This window comes from Ostrea edulis, chromosome 6 (genome assembly GCF_947568905.1).
Source record: "Ostrea edulis chromosome 6, xbOstEdul1.1, whole genome shotgun sequence".
NCBI classification, from domain to species: Eukaryota; Metazoa; Mollusca; class Bivalvia; order Ostreida; family Ostreidae; genus Ostrea; species Ostrea edulis.
Genome location: NC_079169.1, coordinates 40,928,632 through 40,943,419, shown reverse-complemented (window position 1 = coordinate 40,943,419; position 14,788 = coordinate 40,928,632). Strand labels below are relative to the sequence as shown.

Here is a 14,788-nt window from a genome sequence, read left to right as displayed (position 1 = left end):
GCCATGAAACGTTAAAGAATTAAGAAATACATTAACATAATTAACCAGGTTCTCTGTTGGAGAAAGCTAAAAAAAAATTTGGTCACCTATACATGAAGTGAGGTTCACAAAATCAACTGGTTTTAAATCCTGCATATTTAAAACAAGAAAGAAATGGAAATTTAGTGTCTTCAGTCATTTTGAGATGTTGGTGCATTCTTTGGTACCCATCAATGAATAAGTGGTGACAACAAAGTTGTTTTTATAGGTTGCAGTAGAGTAGTCTATCTAGATAAATGTGGAACTTGAGAAGCTTAGAATATGCTATTTTTAGAAGTCATAGTACCACATGCCAGCTATATAAATGTGTCAAAAACTTGTGGCATACATAAATGTGATAAGAATATTTGATAAATAATTGATTAATGATGTATAATTGTCTATAATTTTGGGTATGGAATTTTTAAAAAAAATCCTGGAAAAGTCATGGAAAATAGGAACAAAAAAGGTGTATGAACCCTGCCATGGGATGAAAATGTTCCCTATCGATTTTGGGGTCAAAAGGTCAAAGGTCACGCGTACTGGACATCGAAGTAGCAATATGGTTCGGTTTGTCATGCCATTTGTTTTTTACACTCAGAAAAGAGGTAGTTTATACCTATTACCAACACCCTTTGGGAGATTGGGGTAAGCGGGGGGTATTCTTAGTGAGCATTACTCACAGTACCTCTTGTTTTACATGTTTACACGCCTTTTCATTGGTTGATCTATCATATGAATATCGTATACCCCGAAAAATAAAATAATAAATGGCCGGAACTACTTTCTATTGGAATGTTGGAGATTCCACTGAATGGTCTATTTATAGATCTATTTATAGATTGGGAATCCTGAAAAGAACAACATAACAACTCTATCGATCCAAATAAATTCATTCAACAAAAGCATTAACGTATTAAAAATAAATGATAAATAAACAATTAATTATACAAAATAAAATAAATATGACTATTTGAAGGAAAAACAACACACACGCATACACGTCTGCTTATGCAATTTCTGAAAATGGATTCCAAGGGAGGAAATTTCGATATTGGTACTTTGATGATATTTTTCAAACCCTTAACGATGATGGTTTTGAACTCCGACATATTGTGTTCGTGAGTGGGCACCGGAGCGCAATTTTAACGAGGATTGCAGTGACCATCAAAAGCAATGCCTTAGTAATTCACTAGCAAAACTTGCAAGACCCTCTGCAACACTCACTCGTCCCGCTGGAAACCGTAGAAACCCTCAAGAGAACCCTACTTGCCTGGTCTCTGATTGCATGACACATCATGCACATGTGCCACGTCGTACCGACATCGAACATTGAGGTGAATGCCAGTTTCACTTAACAAATTAGTTCCAACAATTTTCTATCCACAGGATTCATCTCTAACTCATCCTTTCAAAGCTGCACCTTTCAGTTCACAGGGAACCCGTTTGTGAGTCAAAAGTAAACAGTTCGTGGAAGCCACCATTAACGATTTTCAGTTGATGTCTTCATAAATTACTACGCCATTTTGGAAGCGTCATATAATGTAGTTTAAAAAAAAATCATTAATTGAACTCAAATCATATCATGTTTTATCATTCAAACTCAATGCTTTACATATTTAAATGATAAGGAATGAATATACTATCTTTTCGGTGGATGATGGGATTCCACGAAAAAAAAGACGGAAAACTTTGCATCATGCGCTACGCGCAATGATGCAGTTTTCCGTCTTTTTTATTCGTGGATCCCTCCATCCACGGAAAAAATAATATATTCATTCCTTAAAGGACATATCGCATGTTTTTAAACTTTTTAATTTTTTCAGCAAAATTAATTCATTTCATGCCTAAAACTACTTTACATGTGTTTTAAAAGAAACAGTTTGCGTAGTTTTCGAGTTTGATAGCGATGAAATTCAAATCTTGCGACATGCATATTTTCTTCGATATTTTACGCGCCATTATCTGTGACGTCATATGCGACCTCGAGCGAGAAGATTTGAAAACAGTTGTTAGCCATTTCATAAACAGATTAGATTTAATTGACAAACAAACAATTATCACATTAACGGCTTGTAAATAACACTGCATTGGGGTGTTTTGTGCCATTTAAGGGTGTACTTGCTGTCAGTAGAGATGATTTGGACTGTGTTTTTTTTTCAATTTTTGAAGGAAGGTATGAGGGACAAGATGTGAATATTTTTTGTCGGCACAACGACTTTTCCATAAAAACCCCCAGTAGAATTTGTCCCTGTACTTTTTCAAACAAGCACTTGGACAAAGACGTATATAAACTGCGAGAAAATGGTTCTATCGAAGCTTCGCACTGTTACATATAGGCCTACTGCATATGCTTTCCATTCTGCTCTCAAATTCAATACACACTCGCACCAACTGACCTTCACCTTGTAACAACATATAGGCAGAACTTTGCTAGCAGTGTCTACCAACTGGTAGTTTTAAAAAAGAAATTTAAAGATAAAAGATAATTGAACTTTCAATTATAAATAATAAAATATGATATTTCCCAACTTTGAATTGAATTATAATGCTTTCATTTTTTTTAAGGAACGCGTACGTGTTTACAACAGCACGCCGCGCTCCCACTTCCTAAGTAACAACGTGTAGATAACAAAAAATAATGATTAATAAAATTGCTTGAATAAAATAATTTAAAAGTATTGTGATTTTCACAATAAATTTGATCATTTTTATTTTTTTCTTTCCGAAATGCACCCGTTACAGTAGGCCTAGTTGTCAATGATACATAATCGTATTATAATTTAGGCCTATCTAACTTCTCCAAAAATAAATTTAATAACAATTGCACTGTTTATTTTAGAAAAGCAACAACGCTAATTACAGTTGTTTACAGAAATGGCATTACCAAAAAGTGTTTAGACAGTGATCCCATTATGTAAACATTATTTACTCGCAAATTTATGCAGATTTCATACTCGCTTTCCTCGCTAAATTTGGGTCGCTATTTGTATGCACTGGTGGCTAAAAGATATAAGACTCGGGAAATTTGTCAACATCGAAATAAATGTTATCGATGGTAAATAAATTAGGCTCCTAAAACCCGAGTTTTTAAAAATATCTTACACTACTATTACAACAAGTTGATCGAAGAAGGTCGCATATGACGTCACTCTACCACGTGACTACCTATCTAATTAACTAGGCTTTTTGAAATCGGGGCTTAGATTTATGACTAATTATCGCAATACTTGAGCGAATGAACTATTACAATTAATTTCTTATAAGCATAAGGAAGACAAAATGCATATAATTCAGTATACTTTGAAAACACAAGATGTGTCCTTTAAAGACCCCCAAAAGAATATCATATGGTTTCGAATTCTTCACATATCACTGGATGTGGGCAGTTCTTATCTATGGTCATTGTTATTTACCTGGCCAAGAGATCACACTGTTGTGTATAGTTTTGACATACACAGGAAGTGCCTTTAAAGGACATATTGCATGTTTCTAAACTTTTTATTTTTTCAGCAAAATTAATTAGCATTGTTCACAGTACCTCTTGTTGTCAAGGTACTTTCTCAGATACATTTGAATGGTTCTCATATGAACAGGAAGCTGTTCTCAGATACATTTGAATGGTTCTCATTTGAACAGGAAGCTGTAGACCAGAAGTACTCTAACGGAAGACCTACTCATTACTTGTAATAAGTTTCTAATTCTATATTTTTGTTCTTACAGGGTTTAGAGCAGGTTGCAGCCACCATAGAAGAATGTTGGGACCAAGATGCAGAGGCACGTGTATCTGCCATCTGTGTCAAGGAGCGCTTGAGTCAGCTCAGCCGCACATTGAATGTGTCCACCTCCAGCCACAACCTGAGCATTTCTCCCAATCAGAACATATACTACCACATCTCCTCGGTGTCCACCTAGTGATCATAGACAGATCCCACAAGCATACCTCATACATGGGCAATTAGTTCTTACAACACATACTTATATGTGTGGAGAAGACTGCCTTCAACTCAGGAGATATACAATATCACAAGTGATTAACATCTAACCAAAAGTCCAGCTGGGAGAATATGTATTGCATTTATGCATTTACATGTACGAGGTTACTTTATACTGGGCAAATTTAGGAGAAGCCAAGATGTGGAGATGTGTGTGTGTGTGTGTGTGTGTGGTTTTTGTTTTTAAGTTTTGGCTGTATTACCTCATAAAAGTAGTACACTTACATCTTTAGATGCACTCTTCATTTCGCTTTATATTTATCTAAAGACCCTGTCACACTACAGTGTTTTAGACATCGTATACCAGCGTAAGTAAAGTTTACATGTATCATACACACTGGCATAATTATACTGAAGTTTAATTAAAAAATCAAAAGAAAATACCACTTTAAGGAAGTATAGATAGTGTTATACTAACACATAAAAAATTATTTATAACTTCCCTCTAGCATGTATATAACATCTATAAGCTTAGGACAGTGTATACGCTACATATCTTTAGTATGTTCGACTTATGTGAAATGCATGCATAATGTTTATTTAGCTTATGTAAAATGTATGAAAGGCCTGTTGGAGGACACTTCAACAAGTAAGTGACATCAGATATAGAAATGACTGTTCTTTTCAACCACATGTCATTATAGAAGTGAATATGGTTGGAACATGACTTCATCTATTCATTTGTGCCAAGTATATATAATTGAACCCAAGAATGCTTGTTATGTTAGTTAAATAAATAAATGTTTATTCGGTATATACATACAAACATACATAAATACCAAGGATAACCCATGAAAGCTCGAAAGCTAGAAGTGTTTCCAATAGATTAGACCTAAGTTATACCTAAATAATGATACACAAATTCCCAGTGGGTTGCCGATGTGTGTCAACATGTAACATACATGTACTAGTGCATTACTCACTTGTTGTTTACTTATGACCAATACTTTGGCATACATTGAAAATTTTATGCAGTTTTGGTTCACATTCAGTATACCACTACATTTCAGCATGTTTGAAACTTGTAATAAATTTATTATTGGCGTGTTCAATATAGGCCAGCATATTTGCTTTACTTCTACATCAGAATACGTTGATACTATAGGTTGTAGTGTGACAGCGGAATTAGGTATTGAATAATATTGTCTGGTTCATTTTCATGATTGTACTGGAATACTAATGATAAAGTACTAATTTCTACATATGAACCTGTATATAAGGCTGTGAGACAGTGCAGAACATTTAAGCATATTTGTATATATATCAGTGCATAAGTTATAGTGATGATAAGCTTTTCTGAGTTGTTGAGATATAAAGATTAATCTTGGCTACATTTGCAGTAGGTTCTATGTTGATGAAAATCCTGATGTTGTGAGCAACATGTGATACTGGTCATGTACTAGTGTTCCCCAAACAAAGTTTTGGAACATATTGTTTTTACTCTGCTTCTTCTTTTTATGTCCCCGAACTCGTAGTGTCTAGTGTCCCCGAACACGTAGTATCGGGGACATATTGTTATGCTCCATTTCTTATCAAGTCTCTGAACACATAGTGTCGGGGACATATTGATTTTGCTCCATTTCTTATTATTATTATTTTCTTATTATTAATGTCTTCCGTTTCCCATTTTTTCTCCTCTATTATTTTTTTTTATTATTACAAATTTTGTGTGCGCAATTTCTCTAATATGCGTCAACTGATTTTTGTGAAATTTTCAGGGATGGTAGATATTCACTTAAACTAAAAATAATTTTTTATGATTTTGATTACATCACTTATAAAGTAAGATATTGACTTTTTTCCAAGTTTCAGAAGGTCACTGTGCAGGAGTGTTCTCAAAAACTATAAAAGATATCAACTTCAAATTTTTTAGCGATTGTAGAGGAGACTTGGTAGATGTGACTGGGCATATTGAGATTTGTCTGATGCAAAAGGTGCCAAAGCTCGTCTGGATTTGAAAATGCGCAACAATTTTTTAGTGCAATTTTTTATACATTTCGTTAATATCTTTTTATACAAAAATAATTTGTGAAGACATATATAACAAAAGTTGTATATAATGACGAGACCTATTCTCCAATATCAAGTTTTAGGGGCCAGCCCCTTAACGAAAGGGCTGAAAGGTGTCAAAAGTTTTCTAAATATGTCAAAAACTAAAAAGAATTTATAAAGCATTATTGAAGCAAAGTTGTTTGTTTCGATGTTTTGCCATTGCTAATGTCAGCGAAATTTACATTGATTACGTAATAAGGGATTTTATGGGAAATAATGTCGGGTACATATTGTTTTTGCTCCATTTCTTATTTTCTTCTCCTTATTAGCTCACCTGAGCCAAAGGCTCAAGTGAGCTTTTCTGATCAAAATTTGTCCGTTGTCTGTCGGCGGCGGCGGCGTTGTAAACTTTTCACATTTTCGACTTCTTCTCAAAAAATTTCAACCAAACTTGCCACAAAGCATCCTTGAATAAAGGGCTTTCAAGTTAGTTCAAATGAAGGGCCATGTCCCTTTGAAAGGGGAGATAATCACAAAAATGCAAAAATAGGGTGGGGGTCATTTAAAAATCTTCTCAAGAACCACTGGGCCAGAAAAGCTGAAATTTACATGAAAGCTTCCTGACATAGTGCAGATTCAAGTTTGTTCAAATCATGGCCCCCGGGGGTTGGATGGGGCCACAATCGGGGATCAAAGTTTTACATACTAATATATAGGATAAATCTTTAAAAATCTTCTTCTCAAAAACCACTCCGCCAGAAAAGCTGATATTACATGAAAGCTTCCTGATATAATGCAGATTCAAGTTTGTTCAAATCATGGTCCCCGGGGGTTAGATGGGACCACAATCGGGGATCAAAGTTTTACATACAAATATATAGGAAAAATCTTTTAGAAAATCTTCTTCTCAAGAACCACTGAGCCAGAAAAGCTGATATTTACATGAAAGCTTTCTGACATATATCATATTTCAGTTTGTTAAAATCATGGCCCCCAGGGTTAGGATGGGGTCACAAGGGGGGATCAAAGTTTTGCATACAAATATATAGGGAAAATCTTTAAATATGAGCCAAGGTGACTCATGTGAGCGATGTGGCCCTTGGGCCTCTTGTTATTCGCCTTCTTTAGTGAGAATTTGTCCGCACGATTTTATGAAAGTTCTTTGACAGATCCACTTCAAACTTTGTGAGCTGATATGGGGTCATGAGAATGGGTGCAATCAACTTCCCAAATTTTCAAAATTGCCGCCAATTCAAAATGGCCGCCAAAAACGTCAAAAAATCAAGGTTGTCGGATTTCAACCAAACTCTATATCTAAGGTAATTTGATGACCCCGAGTCCATTTCCACCATAAAAACAAAATTTGAGCCGCCATTTTCAAAATGGCCACCATATACTAAAATATTTCAAAGTGTTAAAATCTTGATCTACATCATTTGGGTTCTGGGGCAATTAAGGGTACACGGTTCACTTCTAGCATCAGTATTTCCTTCCATTTAAGTTTCAAATGGCCGACATTTAAGGTAGCTCACTACACTAAAGCTTATACTCTGTATGACACCACGTCACAAGATGGCGATTTAAGTGTTTTGCGAAATTATTTGTATCGATCGCCTTGTTTGTCAATCATCGTAGCTCAGTGGTTAAAGTATTGGGCTGGTGAACCGCAGATCTCGAGTTCAAATCCTCGAGAGTCTTTTGTTCATATGTATTGAAATTATTTTTCTTGAAAATCATGTTTTTATCCAAATTTGTATATTTTTTGCCTTTTTGGCATATATACTTATTGTATATCATCATATCTTTTATAATTGAATCAATTCGTACTGATTTGAGAAACTCTGGGTGTAATGAGCCGCCTTAAGAAAATGGCTGCCTAAAATCAAGTTTGTCGGGATTATTGAGGATCCAAGTCCATTTCTGGCATCAAAAATCATTTCTGACATGGGGAGGTGTTCGGGGACCATTATAATAATAAGCACCATGATAAGAGAAATATGCCTATTTGTTTTTTTTTAAGGTCAAAGGTCAATATCACTTATGCAGGAAACAGACCAAACCATAAGCTCCAGAATATTGCAACTTGGTACATCAAACTCCCCGTCGAGGCCTCATTACGTCACCTACGAATAGACCTCTCCTATGTGACGTAGCACAATATACAGATTTGTATATTGTGAGTCCGCGATTATCACGCAGGCAAATAACACTAAAGAAGTAGTTAACAGTTAAAAGTTTGAAGATATTGATATTAATAGCATTAATATAAAATTATGGATTTTATTTTAGACATAAAATGATCAAAAGATCATTAAAAAGTAGGGAGACTCTGTTCAAATTATTGTGTAAAGTAGTGAACTTGATGTTTACGTTCTTGTTTTTGAAAGTTGTTTACGTTTGACGTTATGTTTTTTCGTCATTCTACAGTGACGTCACAGTATACGCTGCCTAAGTAATCGCTATCCCATAATGCCTAAGTGGAAGAGTTTGGTTTGTGAGCAAACAAACTCTGGTGGAAGTTTGCTTGGTACATTTCATCACCATGATATAGGAAGATGCCTATTGTTTTTTTTTAAGGTCAAAGGTCAATGTCACTTAGTAGGAAAACCTTGTAGGCAAGATACAGACCAAACCATAAGCTATAGGATATTGCAACTTGGTACAGTTGATCACCATGTTGAGAGGAAAATGTTTATTATTTTTCCATATCAGAGGTCAAAAGTCAAGGTTATAGTACCAGTTAATAGGTAAACCTTGTAGGCAGAATACAGACTGAACTATTAGGGCATAGCAATGTAGAGCAGGAAGGCCTCTACCAAAATTGTAAATTTCATGATCCCCGGGGTAGGGGTTCTGACCCCAAGGTGGGGCCAAACTTACTATATAGTGTTTATGTGTAAAACATTTAAATAACATTTCCTTTAGTGCTATTGATACTAAATTAAAACTAAATGGATACTTGGAAGGAGTAGGTAGTCCTTTACCAACATTGTAAATTCCATGATCCTAGGGTTAAGGGTGATGTCAAAATTATAATGACGATTTGAAGGACTTATTTAAGTTTGCTGATTCTGTATAAAATCTAAATATATGCTTAGGAATAGCAGAAAAGGATGTACAAAAAATGGTGAATTTCACAACCAAGGGTTTTGACCCTAAGATAGGTCCAAATTAGTCATATCTTTTAATGTTAGTGCACATATTATGTAAAGTCTTTCATCAGTGTATGCACTTTTGAGGGCATTGAAGTTTTAAGAACACATCTTGTTTTATACTGTTGTTTAACATTAGAATTTAGCTTAGATATTCAGAATAGGGGGGGAAAATTCTAGATTCCATAGCCCTTGGGAGTAGTGATACTTTTCACTAGTCCTCAGGCCTATTGGCTTCTTGTTTTGTCTAGCACTTTTGAAACTTTCAGGTATTGTAGACAGAAAAGAGTCGCTGTGATTTATGGGGTTATACTTGAGCAAGTATCAGATATTGCTCAATTCCGGTCATCACAGGAAGTGATGGAAAATGAGTAAATATTTCTATTCTTTGTTTTTAATATTCTTTAAACGTTTGCTATGGAATGTGTAGAATTGAAGTTTAAGATTGGTTTCTGCATGTGAATGTGTGGGAGATGGCAACTTAGAATTACATGTTTTATTAGCCGAGTTGCAACGAAGTTGAACTCGGCTATTGGTTTGGTGATGCGGGCGGTTGGGCGTCAACAATTGGTTTCCGGATGATAACTCGAAAAGTTTACAATCTAATCCAATGAAACTTTGACATATTGTTGGGTACCAGGTAAGGAAGACCCCTTTTAATTTTGGAGAAAAATGGTCAAAGGTCAAGGTCACAGTGACCAAAAATAGAATGAAAAATTTGGTTTCCGGATGATAACTCAGAAAAATTTAAATCCGATTCAAATGATACTTAAAGATATTGTTATATACCAGGTAAGGAAGACCCCTATTGATTTTGTAGAAAATAGGTTAAAGGTCAAGGTCACAGTGACCGAAAATAGAATGAAAATTTCAGAAAAATTTGGTTTCCAGATGATAACTTTGAAAGTTTAAATCCGAATCAAATGATACTTAAAGATATTGTTATGTACCAGGTAAGGAAGACCCCTATTGATTTTGTAGAAAATAGGTCAAAGGTCAAGTATACAGTGACCGAAAATAGATTTGAAATTCCCAAAAATTTTACTTTTAGAAGGATAACTTGAAAATTTTTAATTTGAATCAAATGAAACTAGGATATATTGTTGGATACCAGCAAAGCAAGGCCCCTATTGATTTTGGAGAAAAAAAGGTCAAGGTCACAGTGACCGAAAATAGATTGAAAACTTCAGACAAATATGGTTTCTGGACAGTTACTCGAAAAGTTTAAAACTGAATCAAATGAAACTTGGTTATATTGTTGGATAGCAGGTTAGGAAGACCCCATGCAACTCGGCTCATGCACCCCTGGGTGCATATATTGATTTTTCTTCCTATTTCTGAGAAACTGTTTCAAATTGAATTATGAAACTTGTAGCGTTCCGGTTGTCACAGGAAGCGATGGAATATAATTTCTTATGAGAGGATTTCTCATCTATTTAATCAAAATGAAATTTAAAGAGATGACAACAACTATTATGCATGTTACTTTCTTGGAGATAATGTCGAAAAATTCACATCAAGTTGGCAGGTGCGAACAACTTTTCATTTTTAGCTCACCTGAGCTGAATTAGGTGATGTCGGTGGCAATAACTTTTCACATTTTCATCTTCTTCAGAACCAATGGGCCAATATCAACCAAACTTGGCACAAAGCATCATTGGGTGAAGGGGATTTAAGTCTGTTCAAATGAAGGGTCATGCCTTTTTCTAAGGGGAGATAATCACTAAAATGCAAAAATAGGATTGGGTCATTTGAAAAGAACCACTGGACCAGAAAAGTTGACATTTACATGAAAGCTTCCTGACATGGTGGAGATTCAAGTTTGTTAAAATCATTACCCCTGGGGGTAGGGTGGGGCCACAATAAGGGATCGAAAATTACATGCGAATGAACAAGGAACCAGACTTGGCACAAAGTATCCTTAGATGAAATTTGTTAATATGAAAGGCCATATCCGTCTACAAGAACATATGATTGATTGAATATTATTGAACATCCCTCTTGAGAATATTTCACTGATATGGAGACCTCACCACTGCCTGTGAAGGGCTGCAAAATCTAGGTCTATGCTCGGCGCGTTTTGTCTTTGAGCAGGGAGGGATCATTATCGTGGCGCACCTGCTGTGACACTGGACCTCAATTTTCGCGGTCTCGTCCCCATTCAGTTGCCTCTTATGATAAGCAGGGGTACTGTGGACCTATTCTAACTCGAATCCCCATGGGACCAAGGACATATGATAATTAATGAATTTATGGTCAAGTTTAATAAATAGGTTTGATAATTAATGAATTTTGAGTGGTTACTTTTGAAAAGGTTTTTTTCTGAACCAAGCTGCTTGTATAATGATAGTTTTGCTCAAGCTTGTAGTACATTGCTAGGAACTGCCGCTCAGGTGAGAGATGTGACCCATGGGCCTTTTGTCTTCAAAAGCTTTTGAAATTTGCGTTGTATGTGTATTTTGGTGCTCTTTACAATATGCTGTGGTCCAAATCACTATCCTGCATGCTTGCTGAATTTTGACTTTTTTTACATGATCGAAACATTATGAAATTCATACTGTATGTGTATGTTGTATGGCATCAACAAAAGTGCTCAGTCCTACTCGCATGAACATATATTGCTTTTCTTTTCTTTTCTTTTCTTTTTTTTTGATACTAAAATGGTCATAGGCTAAAACAAAACGAAATTTTTGTTGTGGGTTTACATAATGAATGCCAGATGAATGATGTAAACCATAGATGCCAAATCAAATTTGCGTTTGTGTGAATGCACAAGCATTGTACTTTTTTACTTCCTTCATCATGTATTAATCTATATCAATTTGAGATTTCAATGAGATGTTTTGAAATTTATGGACTTTCTAGTTAGTAGCATTGTCAAAATAACTAACATATACATGTAAACACGTATGTTGAATTTTGATTGGCTAATATTTGAATAACCTGCACAAATCTCTTATGAATGAGAAAAATGAACTGATATTGATATTGTATTGTACACACTACAAAAACGTAGAAATGTAAGATGATTGGTTATGCTGAAGCACATTGACTTTGATTGGGGGGGAAGGGGGGGGGGGCATCTGTAATGGTACCCGTTACAATTAGCACTAGTTATTGTTGTTTCCCATAGCATGTTATGTCCCCTTGTTTTATATGATGTTATATTTAGCTGGTTGTTCGGGGAGACAGTCTACCTGACTAGGCTGTGTTTCCTATGGTACATTTTCAGATGATATTACATATGTATGTACCGGTGATTGTCTTATTTGGGTCTCTTAATGTATAATATCTGTCAGTAATCATGCCACCATGTATTCTATATGATAATACCATTGTATTCTCTTTTAATGGAAGTATTGTAAATCTGCAAGATCTTCGGTTTAGTGTCATTTCATTTATCAAGTCTCCCAAACAAACTTTGGAGGCTTATTGTTTTTGCTCATGCACAGATCTTTTTTTAAATTTTTTTCCCCCTCCTTGCTCGCAGCTAAACTTGTCTAGAATAGATCTTCATTAAAATGGTTAAATGCAAGTTCACAATATTTTATGTTATGGTAGCTAGGCCTTATTCTTTTAAGAGATGTAGACAGGCATAGCATATGGCAGTGTTGCCTGTGACCACTCCTAATGAGAATATAATGGGCCTATATTCCTACTGGATGATCCTTAGCATTAATGTTTTGAAATATGTGCGAGGGAAAGTATATGTTGGAGTAATCAAAAAGGGTAAGGTTTTAAATTTTTATTGTAGAATTCCATGGGAAAATTGTAAAACACAATTTTTAATGCAATAAAGTTTTACATTGTCCATTGTCAATGAAATTTGGTATATTGGGGTAGTTTAGGATTGCAAATACTACAGTGATTGTGAAATTATCAAAATGGCTTCAAAAGTGCATGAATTTTTAATGTCTGATTTGAAAAAAATTTGTTTTGTAGGGGTAGTTGATAATGGCGAACTCAACGGTTTTCAAAATTGCCACCAAATACTTATCAAATTTCTAAATAAAACTTTAATTTATTGGGGAACTCCTGCCAAATTGTTTCTGGGGAATCTGGAGATGGGCATTTTTAGCATGTAACATGCTATTGAAGATACTATGAAATTTTGACTAATAGAGAAACCTCTACTTAACACACCAATTTTTCAATATTGTCTTATCTTGAAAAAAATTTGTTATATATTGGAAGTTAAGGATAGTGAATAGAAAGGTGAAATGGAAATTTTCAAAATTCTGAGAATCCATCAATTTTTCAATGTTCTTCAATTTCAACAAAATTTATATGTATGTAGGATAGTTAATGGCAAATAGTGAATTTGCCATTTTTAAAATGGCTGCCAAAAACATCAAAATTCTCAATATAACTTTAATAATTCTGTATAGGAAAACCCCTGCCCAAACTTTTTCGAGTGGCATTTCACATGCAATTGAGGTTATGATTTAACTTTACTTTAATGGGGAATCAAGTTTCAGTGTTGTCCAATCTCAGCAAAATTTGATAAGCAGTTTAGGATGGCAACGGTGAACTGAACATTTTCTGAATGGTAACGATTTTCTGAATGGTCAATCTCAACAAAATTTGCTAAGTGCATGTAAGCAGGGATATTTGAAGATGGCAAAACAAAAATGGTGAACTTGCAATTTTTTAATGTTAAATTGCTGATGGATGACCCACAAAGACCATTGGTCCAAAATCAAGGTCACAAGGTCAAACACCATGGTATCTCAAGGTCTTGTAATAAAGAATCTATATACAAATGAAAATTAACTTCTTGAAAATTACAAAGCCAATTGTTTTTCATTTTGTGGTGTGAAGCATATATAGGATAAAATGAAAATAACTTGGGAAAATTATTACCTTACCACTCATGGCAGGGTCAAATATGCTAGAAATGGCCATGTTTTCAAGAAATCTTCTTTACTGCATGGATATGATGGATGTCCATGAAGCTCTCCACTAAATTAAATTCATAGTCAGGGTTCAGGCCCTTGGGTGGAGCCAATATGGCCTCACAATAAAAATATATCAAAAATTTATTTTTCTTCTCCACTTTCACGGTCATGGGAGATAAACTAAATGCATGGTTATGATGTCTATAATGTCCTCTGATTAAATTGTGAAGTTCATGGCCCAGGGGTTGGGGAGGGGGGTTCAAATGATTTTCATGCTTCAAACTTCCTCTCTGAATGAAAAGAATTGTATGTATATTTTGAATAAATTTCTTATGGCAAGAGTTTTCATTTTATGCTATGATCTGTATGACCTTGGCCTTCTCCCAAAACAGCTAGGTCATGTTACTCATGTTGTTGTTGAGTCATCCCCATGTTGTGTGAATTCATTTTTAGCTCATCTGAGCTGAAAGCTCAAGTGAGCTTTTCTGATCACCTGTTGTTGTCCGAGCTTTTCTAATCACCTGTTGTCCGTTTGTCAACTTTTTACATTTTCGAATTCTTCTCCAGAACCACTGGGTTAATTTCAGCCAAACTATGCAAAACACATCTTGGGTGAGGGCCTTTCAAGTTTGTTCAAATATGTGGGGTCATTTAAAACTTTCATTTGAAAGAACCACTGTACCAGAAGAGTTGAAATTTACATCATGTTGGGACCACAATAGGGCAATAGGGG

General features: G+C 35.0%; 1 protein-coding gene and 1 long non-coding RNA gene across 2 annotated transcripts in view; one reads left to right on the top strand and one right to left on the bottom strand.

Moving 5' to 3' along the window:
- The window catches only part of LOC130046770 (activin receptor type-2B-like), a 183,071-nt gene extending 168,675 nt beyond the window's left edge, over positions 1-14,396 (top strand). The window contains exon 9 of the mRNA XM_056139594.1: positions 3,742-14,396. Within this exon, the coding sequence (XP_055995569.1) occupies positions 3,742-3,933 (192 nt within the window). The 3' untranslated portion in view covers positions 3,934-14,396. The remainder of the gene's footprint in view (positions 1-3,741) is intronic.
- The window catches only part of LOC130046775 (uncharacterized), a 215,051-nt gene that overhangs the window by 136,520 nt on the left and 63,743 nt on the right, over positions 1-14,788 (bottom strand). The window lies entirely within an intron of this gene.